Source organism: Mytilus californianus, unplaced genomic scaffold (assembly GCF_021869535.1).
Source record: "Mytilus californianus isolate M0D057914Y unplaced genomic scaffold, xbMytCali1.0.p SCAF_4, whole genome shotgun sequence".
NCBI lineage: Eukaryota > Metazoa > Mollusca > Bivalvia > Mytilida > Mytilidae > Mytilus > Mytilus californianus.
This window is the reverse complement of record NW_026262690.1, coordinates 19,696,854-19,710,320: the sequence shown is the minus strand read 5'-3', so window position 1 is coordinate 19,710,320 and position 13,467 is coordinate 19,696,854. Positions and strand designations below refer to the sequence as shown.

The window sequence follows — 13,467 nt, the reverse complement described above, 5'->3', positions numbered from 1 at the left end:
AAAAACAGACTATCAATGGTCTGCCATTAACACCATACGTCTGTAGTTATCAATGTTTTTGGATTGTACACATAGATTTTTACATAAACTGTGTTTTAAGAACAACAAAAATGTTTCATCTGCATTTTTTGTAATGCAATCTGTTGGATCACTGTCATAAATATCACGAAATCTAGATTTAATGTTGAAAAACATTCATTTGCTACGTAAATGATGAGTATCGCAAAGATAAGAAAGAACTGTTTTCAGCGTTGTAACATTTGCAGTTTGTATACTATTTTACCTTATTTTTCACCAATTTTCTATGTATTTAGATTTTCTTTTCTCTGTCGGTGTATTTGTCATTAAGGAATTACATGTGCCGGGGTATTTGCTAGCAAATACATGTCTCTTACAAGGGGAATTTCCCTTGACTAACGGCTCTGGAAATTTGTTTACCTCTCCACTGATAGTTTTGGCAAATACCCCTTGTAAGTATGATATATTTGTATAATATACAACTTTAATATTTGTTTATTTTTTACCAAGGTATTAACAAAATTACAAGGGTTTACACATACAACAGTGCCTATACTTCGAGAATGGGATTCCATAGGATCAGTCGTGGATAGCGGAGTTGATTCAAAAACAGTATTCTCTGTACGTTAACAGTTTACTGTCCCTTTGATTTGAAATTAAGGTAGAATAATGATATAACCACCATCTTGGATTGTAAAATATCAGTTCACATACTTTCTGTTATGTTTATGATAAAAAAACATGTTTAACATCTACATTTTGGCAAAGTAAAAGAAAATTCTATCTGAGGAAATGTAAAGCGATGATTAACCTTAAAACTGTTGTATGTATGATCAATGATAATTTGAAATTAAGAATATTACAGAGACATGACGTGTTCTTCATATCTAAATCTTTTTATTCAAATTGATAAAATTGAGAATGGAAACAACCGACATAAGCAGTTAGTTCAGTATCACTATTGCCAACGTCTCATTATTAAGTAGTGACCTACTTTCAATAACGTTTTTTTAATACACAAGACAAAGGGGCAATAGCTGTCAAATTTGCATTCCTCGATTTGACTCAAATTCTCATATTTAATTTATAACATACTAAAACGTACAAATTATAAAAAGTCTAAAATAAACAACTTACGATGCATGGACTCGATAAAATGTATGCGGAAACGCTAAAATTTGAATAAGGTTTCTTTTTTGTACGTTAACTATGATTGTTTAGATCAGTTTTCCTCTGTTCATAAACAAAACGTTCACCAACTTGCTTTCCTTTAGATCCACATGCAACTTGTTCAGTATATGATTTTAAAAATAGAATATGAAAAGATTGTATCAGTAATGAGCTTACTTTTTAAATTCAACTGGATCGAATAGATTTCATTCCTGCAAATTGCAACATACTAGTATGCGGTACAATTGAAAAATAGAAACGATACGAAGGCAGCATTCAAAAACCACAAGTTGACGAAAAAAAGACTAAACCATGGCAAAGAAAACGAAAAGACGATCAACAATCCAAAAAGTACTTTATATAAACCTAAAGACTGAAAATATTGTTAAACTACTTTTTTTCAAATTTCATATAGAATAGCGGTGTATACGTTAAGACAAATTGCTTGTTAATAGGACATAAAGGTAAGTAGTAAATAACAGTTGATAAATTTATATTGGGAAGTCCATGATCACAAAGAACAAAAAAATAACACGACCTTCGATAATTTTGTCACGATAAATAATGAAAACAAGTCAATTTGTATTTGATTGTATATTTCAAGTAACATAGTTTAACAGATGATTTAAAAAGAAACTATATACGATTGTGATTTCCAAGTAACATTTAATGACTATGGTTACCGACGTAGACAATCTACTGATTCTGTTACCTTTATAATCAGAAAAGATACTTTTCAATTGTCCTGAATTCACCAGTTCACACACTGTGTATGCGCATGTTTGAAGTAATGTCTAAATAGACTTAAACGCAATATTTAATGGAAGGATATAGAAATTATAAATTTGTCAAAACATATACTAAATAAACTCATCATAGATACCAGGTTAACGTTTATCACAGGTATAATATAGAATAAGGACATGTTGTATGAAATCCACTGAGTCAACTAACCACAAGAGACCGATGACGTTAGATGATGTTAGTAACCATGTTTAATCGTACGGCCTTCCACAACTAGCGAAACCCATACAGCAAAGCAAGCTAAAAAAGCCCCTATATACCAAAACGTTCATCAATTTAAACGAGAAAACCTAACGGCCTGAGTTATGTTCAAAGCAAAAAACGAAAAAAAAAGATGCCAACAAACAAAAAAAAAAAGAATTGTGACAACAAACAAAAAAAAGCTGTGACAAAAAAACGAAAAAGAACTGTGAGAACAAACGAAAAAGAAATGTGACAACAATTAACAACCACTGAACCACAGGCTTCCGACTTGGGATAGGCACATACAGAATGTGTCGGGTAAGACATGAATGTCAAGGAAAAAACATCTTTCATGCCACATCACGATTTACAGTCATAGTTGTTTACGAATATATTTGTAAAGATATGTATCAAAACAGATTAAATCACCCGTAATAAAATAATGAATACATTGAATTTAATCATTTTCTTTCGAAATACGTAAAATAGCATATAAAAAATTTTAAAAAAATACTTTATGAATTTCATGCAGCCGAAGCACTTGAAAAAAAAGGATGTATAGGAACTGAAACAGTTGAAGAGCTACATGACCAAAAAGGGCCTTAAATGCCGAATCCATGTCAGGTCAACCTTTCCTGAGAGAGTTTAAACCTTAGTTTCTTAATAATTTCTGAATTTATAAACAAACAATTTAAGAAAGGTTTGTTATAAATCATGTCAGTACCGACGTACTGACCACTGAGCTGATGATACCCTCTGGGACCGATAGTTCATCAGCAGCGGTATGGATCCAGTGCTGTATAAATGAAAACAACACTTTATAAATTCCATGCGTACCGAAGCGCTTTTCTGGATTGACCTTCATCAGGAATGTTCAAAGCCGAATATTTGAAAGCCAAGGATTCACAAGAACCGAAACAGTTAGGAATATGACAGTTCTTTTCTATTCGTTTGATGTGTTTGAGATTTTGATTTTGCCATTTGATAAGAGACTTTCCGTTTAATTTTCCTTGGAGTTCGGTATTTTGTTATTTTACTTTTTAATAAACAAATGAAAACGGAAAAATATGTTTTCCCTAAAAAATATTCATAACGCACATAAAAGAAAAAACGAATAGATAATGGAAAACAAAAACAAGGAATTTTTTCTTAAAGCCTCAAATCTCTTCTCCCAACTTATGTAAACTCAAAAGCTATCAACAGACATGTAGTTTATTTATGCTAATTTAAATGTTTGCTGACTATAGAAATTGGCATGTACCCATAAACATATATTCGAGGCAAGAGTAGTTTACCGATGCTTAAATCTCATATACCGTTATTGTTCCATATATAAAAATAACTTTTAGAAGGCACGCAATCATTAAAATGTTATATCGTTTTGATATATAGAAAATATACATTTTGATTTAAACCAACTGTTTGCTGAAAGGGTTCGTCAATGTCACACATTTAAAAATTCAAGGGGAGAGATTGCATTGCCAAAAAAAAAAAAGGCGGAAAACATATTTTGAATAAATTCTTATTTATCAACAGAATAAAACTGAAATTATTAAATTATCCTATTCAAACTTAAAACAAGTTAGCACACAGAGGAAATCATTGAATGTAATTTGGTGAATCTATTTCAACGACGGATTGAAGAAGCAGTGCTTTTTATAAAAGAAACCACGAACATGAATAGACTGGCGTCACCACAATTGTTTAATTATCTACCTTCAACTAAAGAACAAAGTTTATGTTGAAATTAATACAAAAGCGCTTTACCAGTGAAGATGACACGTGCTCCTTTTCAAGTATTTTATAAACTGTGTACCTATTTTTTTCCAAACGGAAGTTTATTTAACATGTTTCATACGTAAATGATAAATGAAATGGAGCGTCCGGGCAGTGAATAATCCAAGTAAAAACCATTATTGCAGATTAAAACTAATATAAACCCTTTGACCTCAGTATGCTGACAATAAACCGACTAGACATTTTCGAAAAGTCATCCACACGGACAATCATACCTACACCGATACTTACACTGACTAAACAAATAGAGGGCCCGTATCAAAATGCTAAAATATTTTGAATGAATAACCGCGTAAAACTTGGTTAGGCTCAGCATAGGGTAAACAAAATATAAATTTATTATTCTGTAGAGTTGGTTTTATATATTTTCTTTATTCGAAATCTGAATTGAAAACACAAAGTGCTTTCTTTAATTTTAGATTTTTTTTAGTCATGAATTTGTGATATTCCAACTGTTTTGTTTCTAATTGTCGAATCGCACTGATTGATTTTTTTAAAACTGTGATTTGCATTTCATGTACTTTTTTGGAGAAAACAACAAAAATGGACAATAATCTTATCAAAAGAGAAAATCGGGAACACCTTTTTACGTTCGAGCGTGTTTGACTTGACTGTTTTTTCCTTAAAACGTAGAAAGCAAACATATTGAATACATCAGTCTCAGTTCTGATATATTATATTTATATATTTAGGTTACATTTTGATATAATAACATTACAAATTCACAGAACCAAAACATGACATCTAATATGGGTCAAGTGAAGTACCTTTCTAATGTGTCACAACAACAGAGTTGGTGTGTTTGACTTACAAAAGAAAAACTTTTTTTTCAAAGGTTAAAGTTGTGTATTTATTACTTGCATTTTTTTTTTACTTTCGTTCAATACTTTTTTAGTGAAAAATTTAGGCATATTAACTATTTAATCATGAAAGGTAAAGAAAAAGTCGGACACACCGTTTACTAACATCCCATTTATTTGTATGCCCCCGCCGCGGAGGAAGGGGTATTAAGTGTTACGCTTGTCCGTCCGTACGTTCCAAAATTAGTTTTCGCCTCAATGAAATGTTATGATACTTATACAAAATGCTAATTACCACAAAACACAGATCTGACAAGTTCGAATTTGAGTGGCGTCACTGTAAACGTTCTGGAGTTATGTCCCTTTATATACGGAAAAATGCAGAATTTCTCGTTTCCGTATTCTAACTTTATTTTGCCTCAACCAAATGTTATGAAACTTATACACAATGCTTTTACAACTAAACTCAGATCAAGTTTGAATTTGCATGTCAAAATAGTAAATGGGTTGGAGAATGAAACAACCATTACATTCAGAAAGTAATTTGTAATAGCTAAGCAGTTTAAAATTTAGTTAACTGATGTTCAATGTGAAAATCAAATGTAAGCATCAGTAAACAAAATGTCAATACTTCAGTAAGGTATGTTAAATATTTTGTCCATTTCTATTCTCTATGATCATCAAAGAATAATTTTAACTTAGTTTTGGATTAGCAATGTTCTGTAGTATTTACTATATTTCATTCATATTGTTAAATTATTTATGTTTAAAATTAACCATACCTTTGTTTGGTTGAAAAATTGTTTCAATACAATAGAATGTAGTCACTACTTTATAAAATATATTTATTTTCTGTAAAAAAAAAAAATTGCCGTTTTTGTTGACTGTAGAACCGCCTGTTGCTTTTGGTTCGCCTGCTGGTGATGGTTTAGGACCTGGCCATTTTGGTGTCGGGAGTGGCAATGATGTAGGGTTTCCTAATGATGGTACAGGGGCTGTTCCTGCTCAAAAGGATGGCAGTAAATCGCTTGCCTCGCCTTCACGTAAAAGGACCAGATTTCCAGAAACCTGGTTATGGTTAAATACCACAACAAAGTAAGTATACGGAGCTTTAATTGAACAGGTCTTCAAATCGAAGGTGTTTTTCTCAATTTACAGCATTCTGTTATTGGTGTTGTAGAGTGAAAATCTATATTCGAAATAAGATGTGGTATAATTGCCAATTAGACAACTCTCCACCAGAGACAAAATCACATAGGAGTTAACAACTAAAGGTTACCGTACGACCTTCAACAATGAACAAAAAAGGACCCGAAATAACAAAAGTAAAACAATTCAAACGAGAAAACTAACGGCCTGATTAATGTTAAAAACAATAAACGAAAAACCAATATTATATACAGCAACAAACGACAACCATTGAATTAAACGCTCTTGACTTGGGACAGGCACTTACAAAAGAATAGTTTATAAGAAAGATGAAGCGATTTATAACTTTATTCTTCTAATTTACATGATGATGTACATTGTTAGAATTAAAAGAAAGATAGATTATCCAGTTCAGTGCATTCATCTTTAAAACATATGTACAAATAAATGATTATATGCGTTTGGCATACCCAAAAATTAGACATTTGAATGATTAGATATTGGTTTCATTCAGAACAAGATTTGGTTTTAACAGTCGATATTTGGATGATAACTGTATTACTTACAAATACAAAAAACACATGAATAAATATATTTTTTTGTAACATATTGGGTTTTTTTCCAGTCGAAATGGCGTTGCCTCTCTAAAATCTCTGGTTCCTGATACAATTACGCAGTGGATAGCAACATCTTTTGTTGTAAATCCTCAATCAGGCTTGGGTGTAGCGGCAGAACCTGCAAACGTAAGAAATTATAATTTTATTTCAGCGGAATATGGATTTAATTTTCAACGTATTATCTGTTGAAGTATTTTAAAGTTTTATTCACAAAATTCTTTTTTGGGACGAGACATTTAATATATGCCTGACATATTAAAGGACTGTTACTTCAGTAGATTCCCATTATTTATAAACATAGCACCCGAGATCACCCCAAGTTTTGGGTGGGTTTCGTGTTGATTAGTCTTTAGTTTTTTATAGTGTTTTGTAGACTGTTGTTTTACTTTTCGGGATTTTTTTGCAATGATTTTGTCGGTCTCTGGTCAACTTATGAGTTTGATTTTCCCCTTGGTATCATCCGCCTCTTGTTTAACTGTTTAACTTTGATTAAAATTTTTGAATGAAATATTATTTTGTTACTTTTCTTTTTTATATAAATTAATGTACTGTACATTGCCAGCTTGATGAAACTACTTTGTCATCACATTGTAAATATGCTTGTATATTAACAAACCACATAGTGTGCATGTGATGAAACATCAGTATTAGGCAATCTACAATTTAAATTATGTTGTGATCACATAATAAGTCGATGTGTTTCTTTTTTTAAAAAGTTTTGCACATTTATATTACTTTCTTTATAGATCACAACTTTTCAAAGGTTTTTTATGCGGTTAGAGCTACCTTATTCAGCAATACGGGGAGAAATACTAATTCTACAGATTACTGTATTTAATTACATGAATGAAGATTTAGAAGTAGGTTGATTTTAAATATTTGTATTGTTTAGTATAAAATTATTTATTATATGAATATCAAGGCATCTACAGAGATTTAAATCTCATATTAGAAAAATGAAAACAAATCGAACTTTAAAAACAAAAGTTTACCTTAATAGAATCATTCAATACAAAGTATATTTTAGATAAATAATATGAATATAATTGTCAATCTACGTGACAATAATATTATATAGATTATATTTGGTTTACTGTTAACACAGAGATAATACTTGGTTGATTGGCTTTCGCGACTATCGTCATAGACAAAAGAAAATAATAGATTTTGACTGAAATACAGAATGTAGAATTGATGGCATATGACAAGCTTATCAGATGCAATTATGCCAAACGACATAAACAAAAAGGTTTTTGCGACAAACGACTCATTAAACAGACCAATTCACCTACCTTTCTTTTAAAAAACTGTAGTTTGTTGAACCATGTGTTCTAGGTTTGAATATAAGATATTTCTCAACGTTCACCAAAATATCTTTTTGTAAGCTTTTGAGGTGTGAATATCAGCGCATTATTTGAAAAGCTCAACAGAAATCATTTTATTTTCCTTTCTCACATGTTGATACACCAACACAAAACATATTTATCATAAAAATGAACACGATATTGGTTGCTAAAAATTGGCCCTTATTACACTAACTACTTTGTTTTTTTCCTGGTAAAAGTATACAATTCTACTGTAAATTTGTTTCCCTAAGCTTTACATAGGAGTTGAAAGTAGACTTATAAGTGTAACTTAAATTCTCAAGAAGCTTTTTTGTATAAAAAAAATAGAAAAAGGAATTAGAAATAGCTTACTTTGCGGTAATGGTTTTGTTGAAGGTCGTAAGGTGATCTATAGTTAACTTCTAAATCATCTGGTCTCCAGCAGAGAGTTGTCTCATTGACACTCGTACCGAATCTTCTTATTCTTAAATATAAGTTGGACTTTTTATTCTCAATTTAAAACGGGTGATTAATTACTCATTGTAAATGATTCGACCAAAGTAAAGAATAAATATATGAAATGAAATATATCATTCCATTTAAGATAAAAGTACTTTAATTGTATGGGTATCTGTTTGGCATAAGAGAGACGTTTTCCATGTCGACGCACTCGGTCGTTCTCATATTGGAATTGATGTGATTCCCTCAGTTACTATTTGTTACCAGGATTTGTCTCTTATTAATCCATTTACAAGATCCAAACATAAATAAACAACTTTTTTAATTAATTAGTTTAATAAGGTCAATTTAATGTGGATTATCTCTGAACATTTCCTCAGATCGAATTTTCTTATACTTTGCCAAAATATAGATGTTACCATTCCTTCTTTTACCAAATATTGGAAGAATTTAGCCGTTTGGTCATATAGCTCATCACGTATTAAGTACTTATAATTTTGATTTTGACCGTTCCTAATGAAGATAAATCCCGAAAAGCGACACAGACGCGCCTAGTGTATAAAATGTTATATTTTCATTTTCTGTTTCAAAGGGGAATATCAATACTAAAATGTTCGATCAAATAGACGATTCTCAGTTCCCTGTTATGAATTTTCGACAATGTTGTTCCTTTGGATATTTTCAATCCTCAAAAAATCTAACTTTTGTTAGCAGTTATTTTATAATTATAACCATATCAATAATAGTTCAAGAAGGATTAACAATCGTGCAATTATTTGTTTTAAATCGATCACACGGGTCATCAACGATTTATCTTTCAAAAGTTACGAATGCTTTTATTAATTAAATAAATGATATAAAATTCTTAAAAACGAAAAATGTTTTGAATCGGACAAATGGTTTTAAACAAATGGTACGATTCTAAAATTCGTGCGAACAGTTTTTCTTTTATTCTAATTGATTTTTATATTGTAGAAACGATTTTTTAAAATATATTATTTCTAAAATGTTTGGACGATTTTCTATTCTATATGAGCAATTGTGAAATTTAAATTGAACAAGCGATTTTTAAAGTTTACCAAAGACTTACAAACGATTTCAAATGATACTGTATTGATAACAATGTCGTAGTGTCTTTGCAGTATGACTGTTAGTGCCACTAGAGAAGCAGAGTATGCTTACCCTCTGTGTCGTGGTTTTGGGGTTTTTTTTTCAATTCAATACAATTTATTTTCAATATCCTAATACAATTACATTAGTAGTCTAGGAGAGCATACGCAGGGTCCCTACTCTATGTAGTGTTCAAACTCCATACAGCGTTATCTTTCGGGTCATATTTCCCTTTCTCTACAAAAAAGAAGCGTAGCATGATGTCACCACTGTTTCGGAGTTTGTGTAGTGTTATGTAAACAGTTGCCTTCCTTTCCTCAGCTTATATTTTAGATTATGGTTTTGCTTGTTTTTTTCTACTTATGATGTTCGATTGTCCCATTGGTATCTTCTGTCTATTTTTTCATGTACTTTAAATATGTATCGGTCATTTCGCATAAAAGGTTCTATGCGTAAGGTTCGGTAAAGGAAGAATATACTTAGGAAGTAATCGAAATTCATTGGTCGACGAATGAAAGGCAACGCAATGTTCAAATGGAAAAAACAAAATACAACATTTCACATGCAATAACACTATACAGTAAAAAACTAACGATTACGGACTTGTTTGTCTTTTTAGCCGTGTTGTTCTCTACCATTTTCGACTCATCATAAAATATTTCGTGTATATCTATCAATTTTAGGTTCAAGTGAATCTCAACAAAAATGTCAACTTAACCTTTGTAGATGTGAAAGGCAAAGTAGTTGTTCCTAAGGGTAAAGCATGGACAAAGGTATGTTATTACGATGAAATTTAAAAAAAATCAACATAACATTTTTCTTGACAGGATCCCAAAAGTGAATATTATACCTCCTCGTTCTTTGAGTTCTATTGGAAATTTGTTTAATAAGCAATTTAACATCTTATTTTCATGTATCTACTGATCATGTTTTTTTTTAACTTAATATCAGAGTTAAGTAAGATGTGCAAGTAAACGATATTTGTTCATGCAAGATTAAGAATTACATATTTACAGGATACGATATAAACAGATAAAACAAGGTAATATTTTGAAAGACTATCAGAACAACTTAAATTTGGCTGGCTTGACTTTACACAGGAATTGAAAAATCCACCACAATCTAAAAACAGTTTATCTAACAGAATAAATAATAACTCATATCAAAGGTTAATTGTCAGCAAATTGGTACAACTAATGGAACCCAACATTTTAGTAAAAACTAGTTTTAATTAATATTGCCTTCTTTTTTGTACATCTTTTCAATAAACTTCATTAAGTGTCCACTATAACATCTGACTTTATTTAGGAAAATGTTCAAATGCTAGATGTCAAACAAAAATATCTTTCTATGTCTGCATTTATAATGCTATATGAGGAGAGTTGTGTGTCGCCTCTCCGTCTGCCAGATCAAGTCAATCAATATGGCTGTATATGCTGAAAAATGTGTGCTAACGGTAGTTTTTTATCCTTCCTTATGATTATTCATTTTGGGTTTGTTGTGGAAAGATTCGGAACACAACATGATTTCCGGGATGTTTTTTTCGTCATCAACATCGGTTTTGGATATACCTACATTGTATGTTAAAAGTGTATTTTCCAATATGATTTACTCAGGTTTACAATATTAAAGACGGGTGAGAAAGTTCATATTCCATGATATAATCTCACAATTTTATTTATTGATACTAACGATGTTTGTTTGCCTCATGAGAATAATTTATACACTGGCATATTCATTTAAACTGAAATTACGAAAAATGAAGATAACTGCTGTTTTATATATATATAAAGAGTTCTGAAGCGTACTTCTAGTATAAATGATTTAAAAGTAACCTTCTGTGAGTGTCATATTCTAAAATCAAAATCAGCACACAATATGGTCCTACATTTATTATATGCTAAATTCATTTGAAAGAAAATATCAGTCAAACAAGTTCACTTGATAATGGCGTAAAGTACACATGGGCATGTACTTATTTCTCTCGCTTGTTACTTACGATATTATCTTAAAAGTCATATGAAACTTCAAATTTAAAAAAAAGTTGAACATGTTTCATATACTTGAATGGCTAAGTTTTACTCTAAAAGAAGTGAACGTGAACTTTATTTTTAAAAGAAAATCCTTTATATTATTAAAATCTTCATAAATGTACCGATATTGAATTATTAACTTCCCAGACACTAATTCGCCGATATTTTCCCGTATGCAGTGATCTTAACTTTGAGACCTCTCGTTATAACTTCGGCCACCGCACAGCGCAAGTGCGAGGGGAAAACCGTGATGAAAGAATGTTAACACACGTGCTCTTGGGGGTACATAGAAATAACAGATTATCAAAGAACAAATTTAATACAACAAATCATTTAACAACTGTTAAGGAATAGTTAAATTAACAAATGGGAATACATGGAAAATATAAAACAAATGTCATGGATCTTTCAATTCACTAATCTGTCAAGCTTTCCACGTGCTCTGTTTTTATTATTTATCAATGTCCGGTAAACTTCGGCAACAAATTCAGAAGTTAATTAGCTTGCGATCAACAACCCCTGAATGAAATGTTGTTTGTCGATAATACGTTATAGATGTGTAAGAAATATTAAAGACGTGCACGCAAGACTTTGTTTAGTATATATGCATGCATTGGTTCAATAATTTTGATAACATTAAGATTTCACGAAACTCGTTTCATATGACTTTAAATGACTATTATCCTTATGATACACATAAAGAAATTAAAAGATTGTGTATTTCACTCTTTAAGAAGGAACCTTTCTAAATTTGTATTACCAGATAGTGTTCGTGCCCAAAGAAACAGTAAAGTCCGTTTATTTTCCAATAATTCCTACAAAAATAGGAAGCACCCTCCTTGATGCAAATGTGAGATCTACAGCAGCCGCTGATGCTGTGCAGAGGCCATTCATAGTCAAGGTATATTTAAATATTAATTATAAATATTGTCATTTAAATGTAGAGCTGTACGTTAGATTTTGTCACCAAGGTGGAAAAATGAAGATATAGAAGTATAACATGGGAAAAACACTACCAATTAGCAGTATTTGTATTATTAGCGAACACAATCAGAAGTCAAAAACGCTACTTAGAACATGAATATTAAGTTCAATCAGATCAAATCCTATAAAAAAATTACATGCAGATCCAAATCCAAATTTCTTAACTTTGATCTAAATCTAAATCTCATAGACAAGATATAAATAAGTTTCTTGGATTGTTAAATAAATAACTGTTAAAACACTGCAAAATGTGTTGTATTTCGTAAACTGCCTTTAACACGAACCTAAAAACTCTATACATTTTCGATGTAATTGAATATTTGTATAAATAAACAAATCATACATACCAGGATTGAAATATTGTATTTGCACCAGACGCGCGTTTCGTCTACAAAAGACTTATCAGTGACGCTCGAATCAAAAAAAGTTAAAAGGCCAAATAAAGTACGGTTGATGAGCATTGAAGACCAAAAATTCCTAAAAGTTTTGCCAAATACAGCTAAGGTACTAATCTATTCCTGAGGTAGAAAAGCCTTAGTATTTCAAAAATGTAAAGTTTTGTAAACAGTTAATTTATAATTATGACCATATCATAGTTTTGATATTATTTACAAAATGTAACGTGCATATTTCATTAGATGTCATTTATTGATTTAAAGCCAGAAGGAATCAGAGAGAACTACAACATACCTGTTGTCATTGACTTGCGTAGAACAAAGAGGTTTTCAACAAATGTTCGCATAACATTTCCAGCATTTGTTATCCCGGATTCAGAGTTCATAAAGATATCGGTAATAGGTAAGTCTCTTGGCAAACTTATCAAAAAAAAATCAATTGAAATTCGTCACAAAAATGGTATTTGAGTATTCAACATATATAAGAAAAACATTATAATTAGACTCTTGTCGTTTCCATAGACATTTATTTCTACACTTCGGCCCCTCTTTGGGACGTCGGGATTGAGCATTTATTTTTTCGGAAATTCGGGATGATCCTTTATATACGCGGGAAATCTGGA

General features: G+C 30.9%; 1 protein-coding gene across 1 annotated transcript in view; it reads left to right on the top strand.

Annotated features, from left to right (window-relative positions):
* Nucleotides 1–13,467, top strand: part of LOC127737629 (CD109 antigen-like) — a 53,029-nt gene that overhangs the window by 22,412 nt on the left and 17,150 nt on the right. Inside the window, 8 exon segments of the mRNA XM_052248484.1 lie at nucleotides 529–639; nucleotides 1,604–1,652; nucleotides 5,663–5,867; nucleotides 6,547–6,664; nucleotides 7,285–7,398; nucleotides 10,116–10,205; nucleotides 12,229–12,366; nucleotides 13,109–13,247. Coding sequence (XP_052104444.1) covers nucleotides 529–639; nucleotides 1,604–1,652; nucleotides 5,663–5,867; nucleotides 6,547–6,664; nucleotides 7,285–7,398; nucleotides 10,116–10,205; nucleotides 12,229–12,366; nucleotides 13,109–13,247 — 964 coding nt within the window.